At 29.1% G+C, this 20391-nt stretch overlaps 1 protein-coding gene across 3 annotated transcripts in view; it reads right to left on the minus strand.

The window, feature by feature from the left end:
* Positions 1–898: 898 nt before the first annotated feature.
* The window catches only part of bnl (fibroblast growth factor branchless), a 130365-nt gene continuing 110872 nt past the window's right edge, over positions 899–20391 (minus strand). The window contains exons 3-4 of one of the 3 annotated variants that reach the window (XM_088183240.1): positions 15628–15731; positions 899–2315 (exon numbers count right to left, since the gene is read on the minus strand). In XM_088183240.1, the coding sequence (XP_088039366.1) occupies positions 1530–2315; positions 15628–15657 (816 nt within the window). In that variant the 5' untranslated portion in view covers positions 15658–15731 and the 3' untranslated portion in view covers positions 899–1529. Of the gene's footprint in view, positions 2319–15623; positions 15732–20391 lie in introns of all 3 variants that reach the window. The other 2 variants (XM_088183238.1, XM_088183241.1) reach the window with 2 other exon arrangements.

Genomic DNA, 20391 nt, shown 5'->3' on the forward strand with positions numbered 1-20391 from the left:
TTCCCCACACATACAAAAGGACTTCAGTATAAATTGGTAGATGTTCTATCTACTAACTAAACCTTGAATTTCTCACTGATAGTAATAATATCTAGATGAAGTGATTTTAGACACATATAGTAAATCACCATGAAGAAGAGAAAAAGAGAAGGTAGCAGAGAAAGTCGTGCTTTGCATATCTATGCAAAAAATAATTCATATTTTTAATAAATATGTTTTATAACAATCACTGAGCAATTGACTGCAATTAAAACTATCAAAATTCATAATATATTATATAAAACTATATAATACTGATAGTAGTGTCTTGACATGTTAAAAAAGTCTAATGTTCTTACCATGTTAGGACGTAATTGATATAAAAAAATCTGAGAGAAAAATAATTTATATTAAAGGGATATTCTCTATTAACATTTATCAATAGGCATAGTTTTTATTTATAATTCATGATAAAATATTTTTTAAGACACTGTTGAAGTGATTCTGGACCTAAGGAAGAAAAAACCAAAGCCCCTATAAATGTTTGAGTGAGAATGCGTCTAAAGCAATAGACAGCTAAATATCGTTCAAAAGTTGTATCACATAATGCTCAGTAGTTTGAGCCAATAATAAAATTTTGCTTCATTGCACAGTCTGAGACTAGACATGACCTCCTACCTGGGCTGTCATGAACGAGTGAGCGAGATTCATAATAATAATTACAGATTAAATCAATTTTGATTAGGAATATACATATATCTTCTGACAATACTCAATGTTTCTTATCGAAGTAGATATGAAATATATAAAATAATAAGCGCCTATTAATATTATATTTTGCATTGAACAATTTATATTATATTTTGTATTGATGCGATAAATTGAATCGACAGTGAATAGTCATGCGCTGAATATTTCATTTTTTTGTAAATGGTCAAAATAAACGTTAAGGCGACACATTTGAGTAAGTATGTAAGTCAGAAAGTAAAGTCGTTTTATTTTATGTGCACAGTCTACTTAGTACCGAATCAATTTATACTGGTACATATAAAACACATGGTTTTCTATGTTAGTTTTTATTTTATGTGGTAATAGGAACATGCGGCTGTTCTTATCACCACGCATTAGTTAAAGTATTATTATTTTTATTCTGAGCTGAATTGTACGTTTTTTAAAATTTTACCTGACACCAATCGAATATAAATGTTTGCAACAACTTCATTAGAAAAAATGTTAAAAAAAACAATTATTAAATATATACACTATTATTTTATGTACATAGTCAATGCGAGCACATTGTTATTTGGCGGCGGTACTATTGCGTTTCAGGTTTATTATAAATTAAACAGACTTCAGTTGATCTTGCGGTTAAGCGCTTAAATAATTTTACTACTTATCAAAATCAGTCATTTTCCGGGATTAGGAGCTGTCCCGATCGGTTCATTCATCTCAAGTCAGTCCATCCGACAACACTCAGCTACGGTTCAAACCGGCGACGTTCAAAGCAAACAGAGACAAGAACAATAAGAGGGTGCAGCAGAGAGCTGAGCTCACTTGTCGTCTTCCTCGGCCGTCTCCTGCACGACCGAAGCTTGCCGAAAAAACTCTCTGCTGAAACCGGAATTCGTCGTCAACTCCCAAGGAGTGGCGTCGTCCATGTGCGTGCTGCTGAGCATCTCGTCGGAAGTGCTCATCCAACCCTCTTCCTCCAACTCCCACGAGCCAGTCGTAGTATGATGCACTGGATGAGGGTCTTCCAAGGCTCTCCCAACCTTCCTGCTGCCCTTCTTCGCTGGTCTCTCTATCTTCGGGCGCTTCTTCTTGTTCGGTCCATTGGGATCCGGCTGCTTGTTGATCTTCTTGGGCTTAAGCGGCCTTTTGTGCCTCGCATGCACGTTAGTCACGTTATGACGATTCACTAAAGGCTCCTTATTATTGATTTGTTTCTTAATGTTTTTTGGTTGTTGGGTTTTTTCTTGAGGCGCCAGCTCGCATTGATCGCTTGGCTTCTCGCCTTCTCTGCACTTTCGTTTTTTCTTCTTCTTGTTTCGACAGCCGTGTCTCGGTTGGTTGTGTGGGGGAGGTGGTGTGTAAGCTTTGGTCGTTCTGGTGCATGTGGTCATGGTACCGTTTGGTGCTGATCTTGTGAGCACCCTCACGTACCCAGAAAGCTTTCCTAGAGCACGGCGAGCAGGCAGAGCTACTCTTCTAGGTCTCCCCCGCGCGTCCAAGGCCAAGTACATGGTTCTTTTTGGGCCTGAGTGTCGCGCTGATGAATATGTGTTGTAATAATGCTGCTCTAACATTTCGTTGAAGACGCACTCCTCAGAGAAATCCTTCTGTAACAAAGGAGAAAATATACATTAGACTTATTTAATAATGATAAGAAACCCTTCATCGTTGCATAAAACTTGCTAAAACTTATTGATTCGTGTTCCTTAAATCTTTTTTTTCGTCGTGAAACGATAATGCAGATGGACGCAAATACGGTATCACCAGAAGCGATAAAATGCGGTACAAATGACAACGTATACCATAAAATAATAAATATAGACTATATATAATGTATAGACAATAACAAAGAGTCTGGTTCTTCTCCAAATCATTGAAATTGGTCAAACGCTCGTTTATGGAAGAAAAGTTGGACTTTCCCAAAGTCAGAACACTTACGCTTCTTTATAAAGATCTACTTGCGGCCCTGGGTAAGAAACAAAACATTCATAATTTACTAATGATTAATAATAATGAGATTTTTTACAAATATCTGCATTTTTCTCTCTACAATAAATGTTAATTTATTCAAAAATATGTATAATGGATATACATATGTATATCAGTAGTTTTTGCTCTAAGTAAGTGACATTTGTGAACCTTTAACCTAAAAAAGATTGCTATGTATTTTTTTATTGAATTTTAATTATTTTTTTGTTGGGAGTTTTGATTTTTTGTGGGTAATTATTATTGTTTTTTTAATTCACGAGTATGTATTTATTTGTATGTATTTATTTATGATTTTTTTTATTTTGTTTTACAAATTGAGATCTCCCCAATGCGTTATAATGGCCAATATACAAACAGTAATTATACCACAATTATTTTAAAATAAATTAAAAAATATATGGTCCACACATAAAATAGATGAACACCTTCGTACATGTTTACTTTGTAACACATACATACATTTTTTCAGCTCTTCATAGATATCACCGAAAACATCATTGTGTTTAGCATGCTTGCTGAGAAGCTGGATGACTCGTGCAAGAGAAGCGTTACCAAGCGCTGATGTTCTGGTAGCGAGCGCCAGAATTAGGGACGCGATCATGACTCTAAAGCTCGCAGTTGCAAATTGCCAAACATTGGTTAATTGTTGACACCACCTTTTAATATTAATATTTGTAATGTATTATATAAAGTAGAGTTTAATTTTATTTGTACTAATATTTTTACTATTATAAATAAAATAATAAACCCTTTTGAAGTTTTTTTACTGGTGTCGAGATCATCATCATTAAATTTAATTACAAAAAAAGCCTCATATTTTTTTTTAAACCTTAATATAATGATATTGCGTTCAATAAAAACCTGAACAAGTATATATCTCCATAAAATGTATAAAGTTCGATTTTTAATTTTATAAAACTATGACGTTACCATTTTTATTCGATTACGAATCTATTCTAAAACATATATACTCGAATGAATCAAATAATACTCTATAGTTCTAATAATAATAAACTAGAAGAGATGTTGAATTTTCCCCGAATATTAAATATATTAATATAATACAGGACACTGTCGTGCTGAGTAATTTCAGTTAAGAATTTGATTTGGAGCTACCACTTCGCTTCTGACTTGGAACAAGCAAATAGTTTGGTTCTACTCAGAATCATCAATGTTGCCCAGCTGATTAAAAACTTAAAGGGAAGGATGTAGAACTTTCCTCCATTTTGAAAGGTATATAAGCCAAAACACAACCATGTTTTATCACTTTAGATATTTCAACCAAAAATTTGATCCAGAACTACCACTTCGCCGACGACTTGGAATCGCACAAGCGAAGCTATGTCGAATACCGTCTAGTGAATACAGACAGTATTGCTATATATTGCCTAAGGCTTAATTATATATTGTACATGTGCATTAATTTATATAAAAAAACTTTTATGTATTTTCTTAACTTTATAAGTTATAACACATTGAATTTTAGTGAAGACACTCAAGACCTCCAAGAGAATGTTTGGTGTAAATAAAAATTTAATGAAGTTGGATATAATACAGTTGATAAAGAGTATCAAAGTTTTCTTTCAGAATTAAAATCAGTATCACGTATAATCATACCAAGATTTTATCCAGCTAAATGATTGCTCTCTTATCCAAATGGACTTTTATTAGCATCATCAAAGGGAATTCTGTCGTTCTTGGCGTGCTTGCGGATTAGTCTTGGATTTGATCGGGAATTCTGATACGGATAGTCCACCCAAATGCCATTCTTAAGCTGATCAGAATTTCACAATGTGCCTTGATCTTTCCATACATAAGAATCGAATTTATCTCCAGTTGTCGCACAAAGTGTTTTTGTGCAACGCAACGGTAAAGAAATTCTAAGCCCTTTGGCATCTCGCTCACGAATTCTAGCCGAGTCTGGATGACTTTTTACACATCCGAATGAATGGTCGTGGAATAGTTTCAGAGTATTGTATGTAGAGTCAGTGGCAAAAAGATATACCTTCAAGAGGTGCCTTCGTGTCTATTTTCCTTATAGGGATCGCATTTCGGGCATTCTATTCATTTGTTATGTGCATATCAATTAACAAAATCATGAATTTCAAGGTTAGATTTAATTGAACAAGGACTTGGACGAAGAGGAATCTTGACTGACTGTACTCGTTTGTTATACTTTTTTTCGAAGGAGTTTAGCGGTACAGTCAAAATGACACCGTTCAATCACGTTCGGACAAATTCAAGTGTCGTTTTTTTGCGATTAACCAGCGATTCTAAACTGAAGTTTGATTAAATTATTTTCGATAACGACGTTTTTTCTTTAATTAAGAAGAAAGTTATCTTCGTGTATTTATTTGTATGGCTCAAAATATTTATTACTTGCTGTGTTGTGACGAAATGGAACTGAGTGTAAAGTCGTTAGGGCATTTCGAAATTAATTCCAGAAATATTCAAATGACTTCATTCGATTAGATCGAAAGACATCAAATGGGCAATTGTGAATAATAATTAAATTTAAAATGATTTGTATTATTATCGCTACAGGTGGTGTCATAACTTAGTGGGTTAAAAATATAAAAACTCGCATTGGAATTTTCCTAATAACATCCGCATTTTAGTAATTTAACATTTTTTGCGAATTCCACTAATATTCAAAAAGCATTAATTGCTGGATAAATAACATTAATTATCTTTTCACCGTTTACATAACATATTAGTATAGTAGTCCTAACTTTTTTTATATGAAAGATGAAAATGACAGTAAAAAAACTAATTAGCAACACGTTACATCACTGCATTAAAAAATAACTAATTTTATTACCAAAAATTTTAATTTTTATACTTTAAAAATACAGCTTTAAATAAATGTCTTGTATGTTATTTTTCATAACACTACAAATGTTTATAAAAAAGTGACAAGATTTAAACGTTAAGCTTATTTTTTGAACGAATGATCATATTTTAATTAATCATTTTTATCATTAATCATTAATCAAAGAAAGAACTACTTAACAATATATTTATTTAACTCACATTTTGTATATCATAATATTATTTAATGTCAGGTTTTGGGCTCTAAAGAATACATATCGATTTTTTTACTGGCTATAAGAACACTACTTCGTTTCCCTTAATTAAAAAATCACAAAGATTTGCTTGATTTATTTACCTATAAATGTTTTATTTATTTAATTTCTCAAATATGTTAATTTCATAAAAATGGCAATAAAAAAAACATTGGGAATGCTAAGAAAAACGAACGACAAATATAATCAGCTCTTAATCTTACATATAAATCAGATTCAATTTCCGTGATAAATAAACATCTCATGCATTACTGTAGAAAATAATTATTTTTTTAATACGTTATAGCAACAAAATATATTTAATACATTACTAAAATAGCATAACTTTTAATTTATATGTTCTCAAATTCACAATTAAAGTTTTAAGACTTTGCTTTAACTAAATTTGTCTTATCGGCATACCAAATAAAAGAGCAGTTATGCATATCTGCACATATTATTTAACTTCCAAAATATTGGAATTTAAAGGTCGGCGCAGACTAGTAACCCTTAGGTCACGGATTTGAGCCACTGTAGTAGGCTCGAATTTAAAAAAATGCGCGAATATAAAAAAAACTGGTCTCAGCTGCAAAGTGACATCTGTTGATTATAAGTTGTATTAGGCCTAATAATTTATAATTTATAATTAATAATATAGATGTCATTGATTCTTAGTCTTTCAGTCTTTTATTTGTATTAACAATATTTTTTTTATTTGTATTAACAATACAATTAACTAAGTATATTATTAAAAACAAAGATTCTAATTTCGACCAGAGTATTGACCACAGGATCGAGGACCGGAAGAGACGTTAGACCTCAATATTCAATGATCAGTGGCAAAACTTTTGTCAGGACTTTTCCTCAAGACTTGACACAAAACTGCTACAGGCTTAGATCCATATAATCTACATAATATAAATAAATATGATCCAAAAGTTCAATTTGATCTTCGATACGAATTGGAATTATTTTATATATGTGGCAATCCAATTAACTGTTTATTTAAAAGCTATCTAAAAAAATAAACTTGCCAAACAAATTTCAAACTTCATTTCACCGACTAAAGGTTCAACAAACCCGTTGCATGATAAAGTTCGTCGAGCCTGAAAGCTCGTGTAACAGATTGACGGAATTGTATCGTATATTCGTTTCATTTATAACCAGTCTCTGAATATTGCGAAGCGATTACGTAAACAGCACTGATATAATGAAAATTTTACGACCTTAAGAAGCTTTCCAAGGGTAAGCAATTTTCCTGCTCGATTTTCACGATCGACCTTGAACCTTCTACCCTATCAGGTTCGTTGACCTGCAGGGTGGACGAAAAGTGAGAGTAATCTATCCAGCAGTGAATATTTTATATTGGAATAGATAATGTATGATGGTTTACGTATGACCTTTAGAACAACCTTCGCTGTTCCTTTGAAAATCCTTTGAGGTGACTCGTTTGATCTTGACACGACAGAGGAAATGTAAAAGTTTGTTATTAAATTTTTCATAAATAAGTAATACGGGCATATGATAAGGCGCTAAAAAGTTTTACCTTTTAACTATTAATGATAAGATTAATGTTCTGCTTCTAAAAAAATAATTTTATTTACATCATGTTTCTCGGAAAATTTTTGCTAATAAATTGCAAATTTTATAATAAAATTAGATTGAAAAGTTGAAATACAATGACGATGAAAGTGATGAGAAATGAAGAAGTAAATAATGAATACGACTGTCATTTTGAACCAAAGAATTCTTAATTATGTGAATACGATAAAAATTAAAAAAAAAATCAATTACAGGTATTCGGAAGAAATATTCATACGTGCAAGTACGATAATTAATTCATTAAAACTACTAAAATATGTCTGTATCAAAGCATTTTTAATAAATAGCTAATATTTTAGCAAATAATATTAGAAATTGTTCTGATTTTTGTAATGAAAATTATAGAAACAATAATAATAAAATAAATAAATTTTATTTTTAATTCAAAGCCTATCATAAAGATAATTTAAGTCTAGATATTTAAGACTACATTCTGATCTTAAATATTGACTACAACAGTAAAAAAAATAATACAATGTGTACACTTAATCAAAATAACTTATCTTTGTGGCAAAATAATGTGGTCGAAAATAAATTGTGTTTTTTTTTTATAAAATAATGACAATCAGGAAATTTAGTAGCTTCATATTTGTTGTAGTGTTTAATTGATTATTTTGCATGAATTACTCCATGTCACAACAGGTCCACTTTCAAGTGGGCGAAAAGCGGCGATCCGAATTACACAGGCGTCAAATTAATATCAAAGGAGCGGATTTACGGCGTAGGCGTGCGTTGTATTATACACAATTTATGACTTACGAGACGAAGGAGATGTGATCCGGATAATGATTTATGTTAACGGCAAGAATGTGTGTAATTGCCGTGAAACTGGTTCAATTCCGACGAGCGTTATAATACTTTCATCCAAAATTTCTCCCGAATAGCTCATGAAAGGCGTGGGCTTTGTACAATCTAAGACATAAACACAAAAAAGGGAGGTTTGAGCATAACTCATTCGGAGGGTTCGACAGCGATATCGAATTTCATCAACTATTCAAAAGTTCCTCGCGATCCTCACAAATCTGAGAATGTGAGGGGTGAATGGATAAAAAAAATATTGAAATTTATTGCTCGGATTCGAATTACGGATCGGACCCGAACTAGGAAGCAATAACCATCAATGAAGGGTTAGAGACTGTGAAACTTGGACAATTAAAGGGAGGGAGGTATTTTATCGGTGTCTAAGATGTGGAGTATTGTTGTCAAGTTATTGTTTTTATGATTTATGAATAGTGGTGTGATACATAATACCACCCAAGCTAGTGCCCTAAGGTCGCCGGTCCTGTTTTGAGGGACTCGCAGGACACAATTATTTACCGAAACAATGTCCAAAGTTTTCGATAAGGGGAGACTACATTTTTCAATCAATGATTCTAAGCGCTAGCAGTTCTGATTGAAACTACTGGGTGTTTATGAAGAGCTTTACTGTAGAAACATTAGAGCTCTTATTAGATTAATATGAATGCGATTATTTTTTAATAATATATTCTACATAAATTGTTTAGCAAAAAGAATAAAAATTATATTTTAGGATTAGCAACATTCAATAACATTTAATACCTCTGATCACATTGATCATATTTCAAAAACATACTTTATTGTTATTGAGCAAAATTATAATTAAATACAATCATTAATACTGATCACCCTAATTTAAATATATTTTATTACACAAGTAAAAAGCATAATAAATTATTGAAAACATTTTATCGTTTTATAGTTTATTATCATATAAGTTATATTTATATAATAATTATTTATATATGTTATTAGTGATATAAAGATCTAATAAATAATACACAAAAAATCGTATATTATATTATTATTTTTATAGTCGTAAATAAATCTATTTATTAACAGCTATTTAACTATCGTTATAACCATAAAAAAATCTTTATTATTTATAGGGCGTTTTATATAGATATTTTTATAATTTATTTAATGTAAATATATAAAATTACTATACTAAATATCTTAACTAGTCTGCTGATTTTAAAAAATCATTATACAATACTTTTGCTCAAAGCAGAATCATCACAATTTTTTGCTATGTGATCGGTTGCACCGTGGGAGGGATATTTTGGCACGTGTAAGGACACAGGGAAATATTAGTTTGCTATTCTCAAAATACGGATTTTAAAATAAATATATTATCGCTCTTTTCACTTAAATTTTAAAGCATGAAAAAGTCTTTTGCGAACACCAATAATAAATTTTATTTTGCTGTGATTTACTGTGATCATTTCAATCAAAACGTATGATAATTATCACAAAAAAATATTTTATTAACTTAAGATAAATACTAATAAATTTATTTAAAAAAATAGTATATTTTTAACGAAGAATCACACGCTGATTAATGCTATATTTTTTTATTTTATGCGATTTATTTTTTTAAATATCGTCGTAAGAAATTAACTATGAAGACTACTGTCATTTTAATGATTTATTGCAATAAATAATAATAAAATATGAAAGCATTTTTTAGCAACGCAATTTATAATTATGAATATTACAAATAAATTTTCTAAAAAAAATATTCCGTTGTATTCTGACAGATATAAGCCTAATGCATTACAGCAGGGTAAATCTGTAATAACTTGATAAGTTAATCATAGATAATGAATACATAAAAGTAAGTATTGCCCATCAGATTTAAAATTTAGGAATCGGTAACATCTATATTTTTAACTATAAATTACTATGTACAATGTAATTCATAATCAATAGATGTCACATTGCAGCTGAAGCTAGTTTTTTTTCAATAATTGCGCATTTTTATTAATAAAAAAAATTAAGTCTTCTGCCGTGACTCGAACCCGTGGCCTCTGGATTATCAGTCTACGACCTTATGGACTACGCTATTAAGACCACTGCTTTGATTTAGCACATATATTTTCTTCTGATTTTTCAAGGCCTAATAATTACGTGAAGCTTTTTGAAATGCTTCATATGCATATACCAAGATGAGAAAAACATTTTTGGTACATCATATATAGAATTTGACGAAATTTGGAGACACTTTTAGTTTTTCTTTCTAATTAACCATTTGACTTCTGAGAATAATTAGACTAAAATTTCGTTAGACAATTTAATCGTTAAAAAATAACAGCTACATTAAACACTTTTTTAATAAATAGTATTTTTAGGACTGTACCGCAGTTTTAAAGCTATAAAAAAATACTGATCTATATATTTTTAAATTAAATTTAACTAATTAAAAATATGCTTTTAAATATAAATAAAAAACATATTATTAAAAACATTTCAAGGATAACTATAAAAAACAAAACGTTCATAGCAGTGAGCTATTAAATAATAAAAAAAATCGTTATAGTATATGTAATAAAATATCTAAATTTATTATTATTAAGTGACACTATTGAATTTTATATGACAATATTAGGCTTTACGATACAATATGAACACGATATTTACTTATGAATAAATTATAGCTATGCATATTTTATATGAGAGTCATAAATATGAAACGTTAACATTTTTAAACACACTATACTTATTTTTATATTGAGAGCACTCCGAATAGGAGCAGATAATTTTGTCAGGATATAAATGATACATAATAGGAATTTACAAGTAAAAAGAAACAAACTTGAAATATAAAATACAATGTTTACGATCCAGAAACCTTAAACTTAATTTTAACATTATACTACAAGTCTTTATCTAATTAGGTTATGTCGTAGGCGTCTATTAAGATATCTTAACATTTTTTGTCGATGGAAAAGGGATGACTGTTCGATAAAAAAAACTATTGTAGATTTATAAATTAAATACAATATTGTGTTATATTATATAGAATGAAATTTAATAGTTTTCTTTCATTGGCTGAACTGATCTAAATAAGTTTTGCAGAATTTATGTTATTATAGTCATAACTGAAATATTTAAAGTGGTAGCAATAAAATATCGTTTTATGCATCCCAAAATAATAAAAGAAATAAATAGCAGAGAGATGAAATTGATACTAGTATATGTATATAAAAAATACATATTCCACGCCCCATAAAACACCAAGCTATCTTCATTTCTATGTATCAATTCCTTTCGTTTTTCTTTATTTCTCTCCCGTCGCCCGAAACAAATTATTCCCTGTGTAAATAAGGTAATATATGTCCTTAGATAAGGGTTGTGGGATTCAGGTATTCGGCAGGGGTAGCTGCGATGACAACAACCAACAAATGGATACACACATCTTATCTGAACCCTTGATCTAACCCGGTAGGATAATGGTCTCGATTCCTTATATGGGATTCTAAGAAGATTTTTGATTAGCTCGTCTCTGTATTTACATCTTCTTTTGTTGTATTATAATTAGAGTCCATGTCCTTAAACGGCATTGGGTAAGGTACTACTTTTTTTAACAATCATATCGATCTTAGATAATAAATGATATTTATTATTGTAGAGAGAGTATTTTAATTAATCGATTAACTTCAAGACCAAGCATTCAAAACACTCCCAAATAACGACATATTGGTTTAAATTAAGCCTAATTTGATTATTCTAAACCCTTTGGTTTAATTAATCGATTAGGTCTGACCCAATGAGACGTGGATTTGTTAATACTAGTAGTGATTTTAATTTATTACACCAGACTTGTCTCGAAAAATAACACCTTTTAATGTGACATATTTATTTTGATCATTAATTAACTATAATTTTAAAAAAATACTGTTATTTTTTGATAGAATAAAACAGAATGTTCCTTGGAATTTATTTAGATCTCTAAAACAAATAGTATAATACCAATTTAAACCATTCCCTATAATCATAACATCACTTTTAAGATGGCAGTTTTAAAACAATATTTATGCAAAATATTCGGCCTTGCTCAAATTGTTGTCCATAAAAAAATCAAAATCCTGATTTACATATCAAATTTGCCGATGACGATCTATTTAATGGCGATGAATAAATTTCCAATGTATTGAAAAATTACATAATTTGAATATGGGAACATAAATTATTATACTTTATGGCATTGTTCCGTATAAATAAAATTAAATTTCGAACGATATCAAAGAGGCGGTCGTTCAACATTTTTTTAACTTAAAATAATATAGTTGTTAAGGTGGGTGTTGATGTGAGAAACTGCCCGAAGAAGAAATAACTAGACACAATGCTAATTCACTTTCGGTGTCGTTTAGCATGTTTAGATGATTTCACTTTTGCAAATCACCTTTGGAATGCATTTATTTGATTTTTTTAAGATAACTAGATTTAACAATAATCGATGGATTTTCAACATTTTATATGTAGAGTACGCTCAGGATAAGGATTCCGGTTTGTTATTGTGTGCGTGAACTGTGTGGCTCAAAACAATTTCGCTCAGAATATTTATTTTTTTTATTTTAAAAGAAAATATATGTTTATTTAACATACATACATCTGAGCTAAGTTGGAAATTTTAACGGACAATTAAAAATATATTATATAATCGAAGAAACCAGACATTGATGTCATTAATTAATTATTTGCAAAATACAAAATCTTTTACTAGTCAAAAAAATAATGAAGTCTTTAGCTATTCTTCAAAAGCAAAAAAACATAAAATGGGGAAAGAAATTATTCGCAGATTGTTTAATGGCTCGACGACTCTATTAAATCAATAGAATCCACAGAATAAATTAAAAAATTATCATTGTCGCAACGATAAGAATAATAACTTTTTTAAGCCTTACAGAGAATAGTGTAAAAAAACCAACAACGTACGGATTAATGGAAAAATAATTAAAATATTTTAATCCACGTGTAAGAGAACGAATAACTTACAGTGTATATTTGAAGCCTAGATATCAATTAACCCAGATATGCCCAAAAAATTTTGTTCTCTTAAAATTTCATTTATAAATAAAAAACAGTGGCGCGAGTTTAGTGACCTACCCATGGGACAGTGGGCATATCTGGGTTTTAAACCAATATCAACACAAAATTATTTAAAATAAATCACTAGAGAAGATCGAACTTCTGCGCCACACTGCACTTTAATGACGAATACCAGCGTTGACGAATCAGCGACTGTCCTTTAAAGAAAAAGCGAGACAACGAAGTACATGCTACATCGCTTCTCCCTCTCATATACATGTACACGCACACAATAACAAACCGGCATCCTTATCCCGAGCGTACTCTACTGTTATATATAATTTGTATATATAGGCTTTTGCGAAGGTCTGAAGGAAGTCTTTCGTAAAAAAAAATTATTAGCATTAAATTATTAATAGGGAAATCTGTGCTAAGTGGGGCATTATAATATAGAATTTTGTGCCATACAGTTTTTTTAAAGTACTATCAATCTTTACCGAAGTCGTAGTTAGCTCGTAGCGATAATAGCTACGTCGTGTCAATAAGTTTATTAATAAATATTGAAACTATAGTTCCAAAAAAAAATATTAAAAGACCTCAAAATATTCACAACCAAGGGATTCATTAACGACTGGTTTTTAATAATTTAAGTAAATAAATAAACAAGATTGCAGATCAGGGTGGCTAACAAAGTGAGATATTTACAAGATTAATATGATTAAAACTACAGCAGTTATCGTATTCTTAAAAATACACATGAATTAAAAAAATGTAAAATAAAATTTAAATGTTATTATTATATTAATTTCAATACATTTTGACCCGTTTACTTTTTTCTATTAGATTACATTTAACTGAATTGTGAGTTTTTAATAGCCGCCATTTTGAAACAAAATGACGTATCAGACTGGCTAACAAACTTAGTTGATATATTAACAAGGTATTTTTTTTTAAAATGGTACATATTTATATGATTAAAATTACGACAGTTTTCGTGTCCATAAATTTCATCAAATTTTATATGTGATATAATATTTATATATTACATAAAAATGTATAATGAAAACAGTCCTGCAAAATACTACTATTTATTAGACATTAAATTTATTCATTTTTTTATTAAATTTAATAAATAATAGTTTTCGGGTTATGCTTATATATATTGTAAAATATATACTCATAATTCTTAAAATATTTTTTGCAAAATTTCTAGAAAAAATACATAAATTAAATAATGTACATATTGTATTAACTTTTTAGCTTAGTTAAAACTTTTTAGTGTTTAAAATATCAGCTATATTTTAACGATTAAATTGTCAAACAAAATTATAGTCTGATTATACTAAGAAGTCAAATGATCTATTAGAAAAAAAAAAATAGTGTCCCTAAATTTCGTCAAATTCTATATAAGATATAATATTTATATACTAAATAAAAATTTATAATGAAAACAGGAGAGTTTTTCACCTCTTGGCATATGCATAAGAGGCGTTTCAAAAAGCTTCAGGTCGTTATTTTACATTAAAAAATAATAAGCAAATACATATGCTAAGAAAAAAATAAATCAAAGCAATGCTTTTAATAGCGTAGCCCATCAGGTCCCAGACTGGTAATCTAGAGGCCGTGGGCTCGAGCCATTGCAGCAGACTCGATTTTATTATTAATAAAAATGCGCTATTATTTGGAAACAAACGACTTAAACCGCAAGGTGACATCTATTGATTATAAATTACATTGTACATAATAAACAATAATTAATTATATAGCTGTCACCGATTCTTAGATTTTAAATATTATTTATTATGTCTGATGACTTACAAGTTAGTACACATTTACCCTATTGTAACACATTGGGCTTACGCCTGTCAGGTTAGAACGGAAGATTAAAAAATAATAAAAATAATATTTTTATACCAAAAAATATATATTTTATTTGTAATATTCATAATTACAAATTGCGTTGTGAAAAAATTGCTTTAATATTTTATTTTTATTTACTGTAATCAATCATCAAAATGAGAGTAGTCTTTATAGTTTATTTTTTATGACGATATTTTAAAAACGAAATCTTATCAGATAAAAAATAATATAGCGATATTCAGTGTATGATCGTTCGTTAAAAATATACTATTTTTTTTAATAAATTTGTTAGTGTTTATTTTAATTATAAAAATAATTTTAATTATTTTTGTAGCACTCTGTAAGTAGTGAAATAAAAATTTAATTCAAGCGACGTACAAAATTTACAATTTTATTGATCATTACACCGCCTCCGGTTCTTGTCGAGCTCAGCGCCCCGAAACTGCAAATTTGTCCACTTTTTATTTCCAAACCAGCCGCGATTGATTGATAACGTATTTGAGTTATTCTTTAAAAACTTAAGGGCGAATTCTTAGCAAAAATAAATCTAAAATATAAACGTCGTACATACAGAGCTGTATGGAAATCCGCAAGCGTCCATGCACAGGAACAAGCAGGTGGCAGCTCCTTGTATCTTAATTTGTCCCACGCTAACGGTTGTCCTTTGGAGAATCGCTGAAACAATAAAACGAATCATATAAATCATATATATTTTATTTTATAAATTAGGAGATCGTCGGCAAAGACAAAAGGCAGTTGCCACAAAAAATAATCGTCGAAACCGATCATGTTCTCGCAAAGCGAATTCGGTTATCGTTTATTTGTCGTTTTGTTTGACATATGAGAGTAATAAATATGGCAGGACTTCTGAAGGAAAACTTTGCCATTCATACCCTTGGGCTGTCGGTTAGACAATGAGTTTTAAATTTTTATTGCGTTGTTTTCGTCGATGTTTTGTTGTATAGTCTGGGAAACTTCCTATTGAGCTTAATATAGATATTTACATATGTAGTAATTAATCATAGTTTTTGTGTTCAACTTTATTTTAAATGATCTATAACAAATTTATGAATATGAATAAAATTTTATATTAACAGTATGACTATATTATATATAAAATATGAGTACTAAAATAAAAATAATCTGGAGTTTAATGGATATATTTACCCATTCTCTTAGATTTATGAAGAATGTAAGCATATACTTAAATGACACAGATCAGGATATTTTAAAAAAAATCTTAAATCTTAGGTCGGAAAATTATGTACTTTCCCTTTTACAGAGTATTCCTAAAGAGCTTTGCGTGCACACCTTTCGAAATAAACACCCTGTTTAAATTCAATTTAAGCAGTTTAGCCTCGGTAAATTGCTCCTAAGGATCGTTCCTGATTGATGCCATAATCACCTGGACGCCTATGGTGATAATTTGTAACGAATTCGCATAACGAAAAGCGTGACGCGTCAATTTAACAGATAATTGTTTAATTGTTGGTCGTTAGGGATGACTTGGCGAATATTTGCAAATTGTTACTGATCAAAATGTGGACTAAAAATATTTTAAAAATTGAAAGTCATCGTTGGTTTCGTTTGCTGTTAACTGTTGATGATACATAAAGTAATAAGCGTTTCTAATTCATATAAAGAGTGACCTTTAGATATTTTTGTATCACGTAATTATATGCAAGTTCATTTAACCTACTTTGTTCATTAATAATTAAATAAATATAATACTTGGTACATCTCAATATATGGAATATGTTTCAGCTGAAAAGTAAATTTATTATGCACTTCTTTTCAAACCAAAAATTAAAATCACAAATCTATGTGATAAATATTGCTTAAAAATATAACGTAAAAAAATTAGCATCAGAATATAATAACACACTTAATTACGTAAAAAATGTAATATATAAAGAAACAAAATTTAAAAAATAACGATATATACCTACAATTAGTAAAAATTATAACACTCAGTTTTTTATGTAAATAACTATTAAAATATATGCTTTATAAATAATTAAATATTAAGTTAAAAAAAGGTATTAATCCAATTTAAAATATTTGCCAACTTCTCAAATAATAATATGTTCAATAGTTATAAGATCATACGATTAAGAAGAGCAAGAATAATATTGTTGTAGTTTATAAAGTCAAACAGTATTTTTTTTAATTTAAGTTAAAATTTAAATACAAAGACTCAGAAACCTCCCTTTACTTTGAATATATAATATATTCATATTTGTTGGTAGATATGTATGTATTTAAAAAAATTAGTTAATAAATAATAAATATGTGTATTGCAATTATTAAACAACATATTATTTTTTATATAAACCCAATTTAAAAATCTACCTCTTAATTAGCATAGCCCTTTGAACGCATAAATCGACTAAATTCGCCCGATTGAATTTTTATCTTTTTACTCAAAAATCAGTAAAAAAAATGATTTTTAAGAAAAAAAATTTTTTTGTTAATAAACATAAAATATCATTTTAAATAAAAAAATAATAAATCTGATCATTTATACACAGTATCAAGGTAAAATTTATATTTTGAAAAAATATAATTGCTTTTTTGAAAAATATAATTTTTGTAATTGCTTCATTATCGTGATTCCTAGAGTCGGTCATAAAACGCATATTATCAAACAATATTTTCGGAGTGTTAATTGCTAATCCTTGTCCCGTTTTATCACTACCTGCTCTGAATGCAGCTTAGCATAGCAGTTTCAAACCATTTAAAATCATTCATATAAATTACATTTTTAACAAAAACATTTAATATGAATTCTCATTTGAATTTCTTAGATGTATTAAATCATTATTTTGTATTTTATTTCGAGAAAAAAAAAACACTATAAATAGATACTTTAGATTTGATTGAATATTAAGTATTACATTTGCCATAGAAATTAAATATACTATTTTTAAGCACTTCTTCATTTCGATATATTGAGTGAGCTCGAATAAATTTATTTTCAGATTATTTTAATCTACTGCATATTTTCTTAAATCCAATCTTAAAAATTATACTGCCACGTGTCATAACATCAGATTGTTCTTATTACAAGCGTCCATAAATTTTTATGCCAATTTCAAAGCATCGAAATTTTACGACTTTCGAAATTCCGTTTCGTTAATCGAACGCGGATCGATAAAGCAGCAGCCAATAAACAGTAAACTCGGGGCGGCTCTCTAAAGCGACCATTAATTAGAAAATTTTGAGGTCCGGACATCACGAAGGTCCGGACACCCACGGAGGCCCACAGTTAGCCCCCGAACAATACCCGATTGTTAGCGTTAATCACTCAGATGACTCTATAAACAAGACTATAAAAAGCTTATTCCGAGTTGATTGCCTTGGATGAAAACAGCGGGTGATGTACCGAAATCACCTGTACCAATAATGATTGATCGACAATTAATGAAAGGGATTGATTAAAAAGGCCATTAAAAGGGACGCAAGTATCAAATTATGCTTTCCATCAGTTGCCACTTTTCTACAGTTAAACTCGAGAGCTTTTTAAAACTAAATTAAATAAAAATTACTAGACTATAAAACTAAACTTATTGATCACAGTTGTATGAACTATATTTAATCGTATATGCAAATAAGTTATACTATCGGTCAGTAGATGGTGTTAATTTGATTTCAGTATTGTATGATTTTCTAAAATAAATAAACTTTATATACTAATAAAGTGTTTCACACAAGATGATGGCAAAAAACTATAAAGCAATCAAAAGATTGATAATATTTTAACAAAAAGGTTGAGCAACATTTACTATAACAGATACATTTAAGAGTATGTCCTCATGTAGCTTACATGTGCATATATTTAAGCTCATTAAAACTCGTTTTAAAATATATTACAAGACTTTTTCAACTCAATATAATATAAAATGACATATCAACATTTTGTAACACATGAAGAGTTCATAAATCAAAACATTTATCATCATCGCTTACTTACATATATCAGATTTGATTGCGTAACTGGTTAAAAAAAAGTAAACCTCAATTATATCAAGTTTAACTGTATTTTTTTTTATAACGTCGATCATATTTTGCGACAGCTTGTCAAACTTTCAATAACGATATTTCCTCGTATTTTTATTGTCTTGATTAAAAAGTGTCCAAAGTATTGTTAACTTTGATTTATCTCCATTATAAACGCCCAATGTTAATTGTAAGTGATTTGATATACACATTTAAAAAAATCGTTATTAGGAAGTAGTCGGGTAACGGTCGTTAACTTTATTGACCGCATTGTGTTTTATGGTCAATAAATGCAATTGAAAGTATAGTTGCCGCTGTGTGTATATTTTTATGGTCAATTTCAGAGACTCAAAAAATCACAGACGTAAATTTCACTTGAAACTACATATCTATTTATATTTTACGATACGGAGGACCTTAAATCAATAGAGCCGAAATAAATCTAGTCTTAAAATAGAAAACCCCATAAATCTAATTTATTATACAGTTTCTTAGAAAATAGTTTTTAAATTCTTTAAACTCAACATTATGAATAATCATTTCGTTTAAGCAAATAATCAATATTCAAATAGATTCTCACAAAATAACTACACGACCTGAATTATTATATTATTCCATTAAAAATAGTTGATTAATTAAAAAAATAAAGTAGCATAGAATTTATTTGATTAAAATTTAAAATAATGTGGGGACCATTAATTACTCTGACCAAAAGTGATTATTTATTAATAAGGATAAGCTAGACAACAACTTAAAGAAGTGTCGACAAATCATCTTATTTATTATACTATTAATTTCGTATTTGTTGAGAAATCAAAAGAGCTTTATTGCCAAAAGTAATAGAAATTTACTACCAATTAAAAATAACTATGTTCTACTGTAATATTGATGTATAATTTGAAATATAAAATCAGCTTGATTCAATATTGCTTTGGTTTAAAAGTAAGATTAAGATAAAATTTAAGAAAAATATATTTTACAGATACTTTTTCTGGTTCATTTTTTATAAATATGTTTATGATTCAATATTTTAAGCCATACAATCAACCATTTAGTGCACTGCATTCGATCTAGTTATAATATAGTTATAATCTAGTCTATGTTTAGCTTGAACACATAATTGTTAACTTCCACGCACATTTATAGATCTATGAATTGTATAATAATCTACTATCCGGAGACTTTAATCAAGTCTTTGATGAAGCACCTCCGGCCATTCAATTTGCATCCGACAAAACGATATCATCATCGTCTTTGTGAAAACTGGATTGGCACATTGTTTAAGAAAAAAATCTGGACGCATAATCCGGGAGGTCGCAAACACGATAAGGCTTTC

The sequence above is a fragment of the Plectrocnemia conspersa genome, unplaced genomic scaffold (assembly GCF_051122295.1).
Source record: "Plectrocnemia conspersa isolate PC_06_02 unplaced genomic scaffold, ASM5112229v1 ptg000003l, whole genome shotgun sequence".
In the NCBI taxonomy this organism is placed as follows: domain Eukaryota; kingdom Metazoa; phylum Arthropoda; class Insecta; order Trichoptera; family Polycentropodidae; genus Plectrocnemia; species Plectrocnemia conspersa.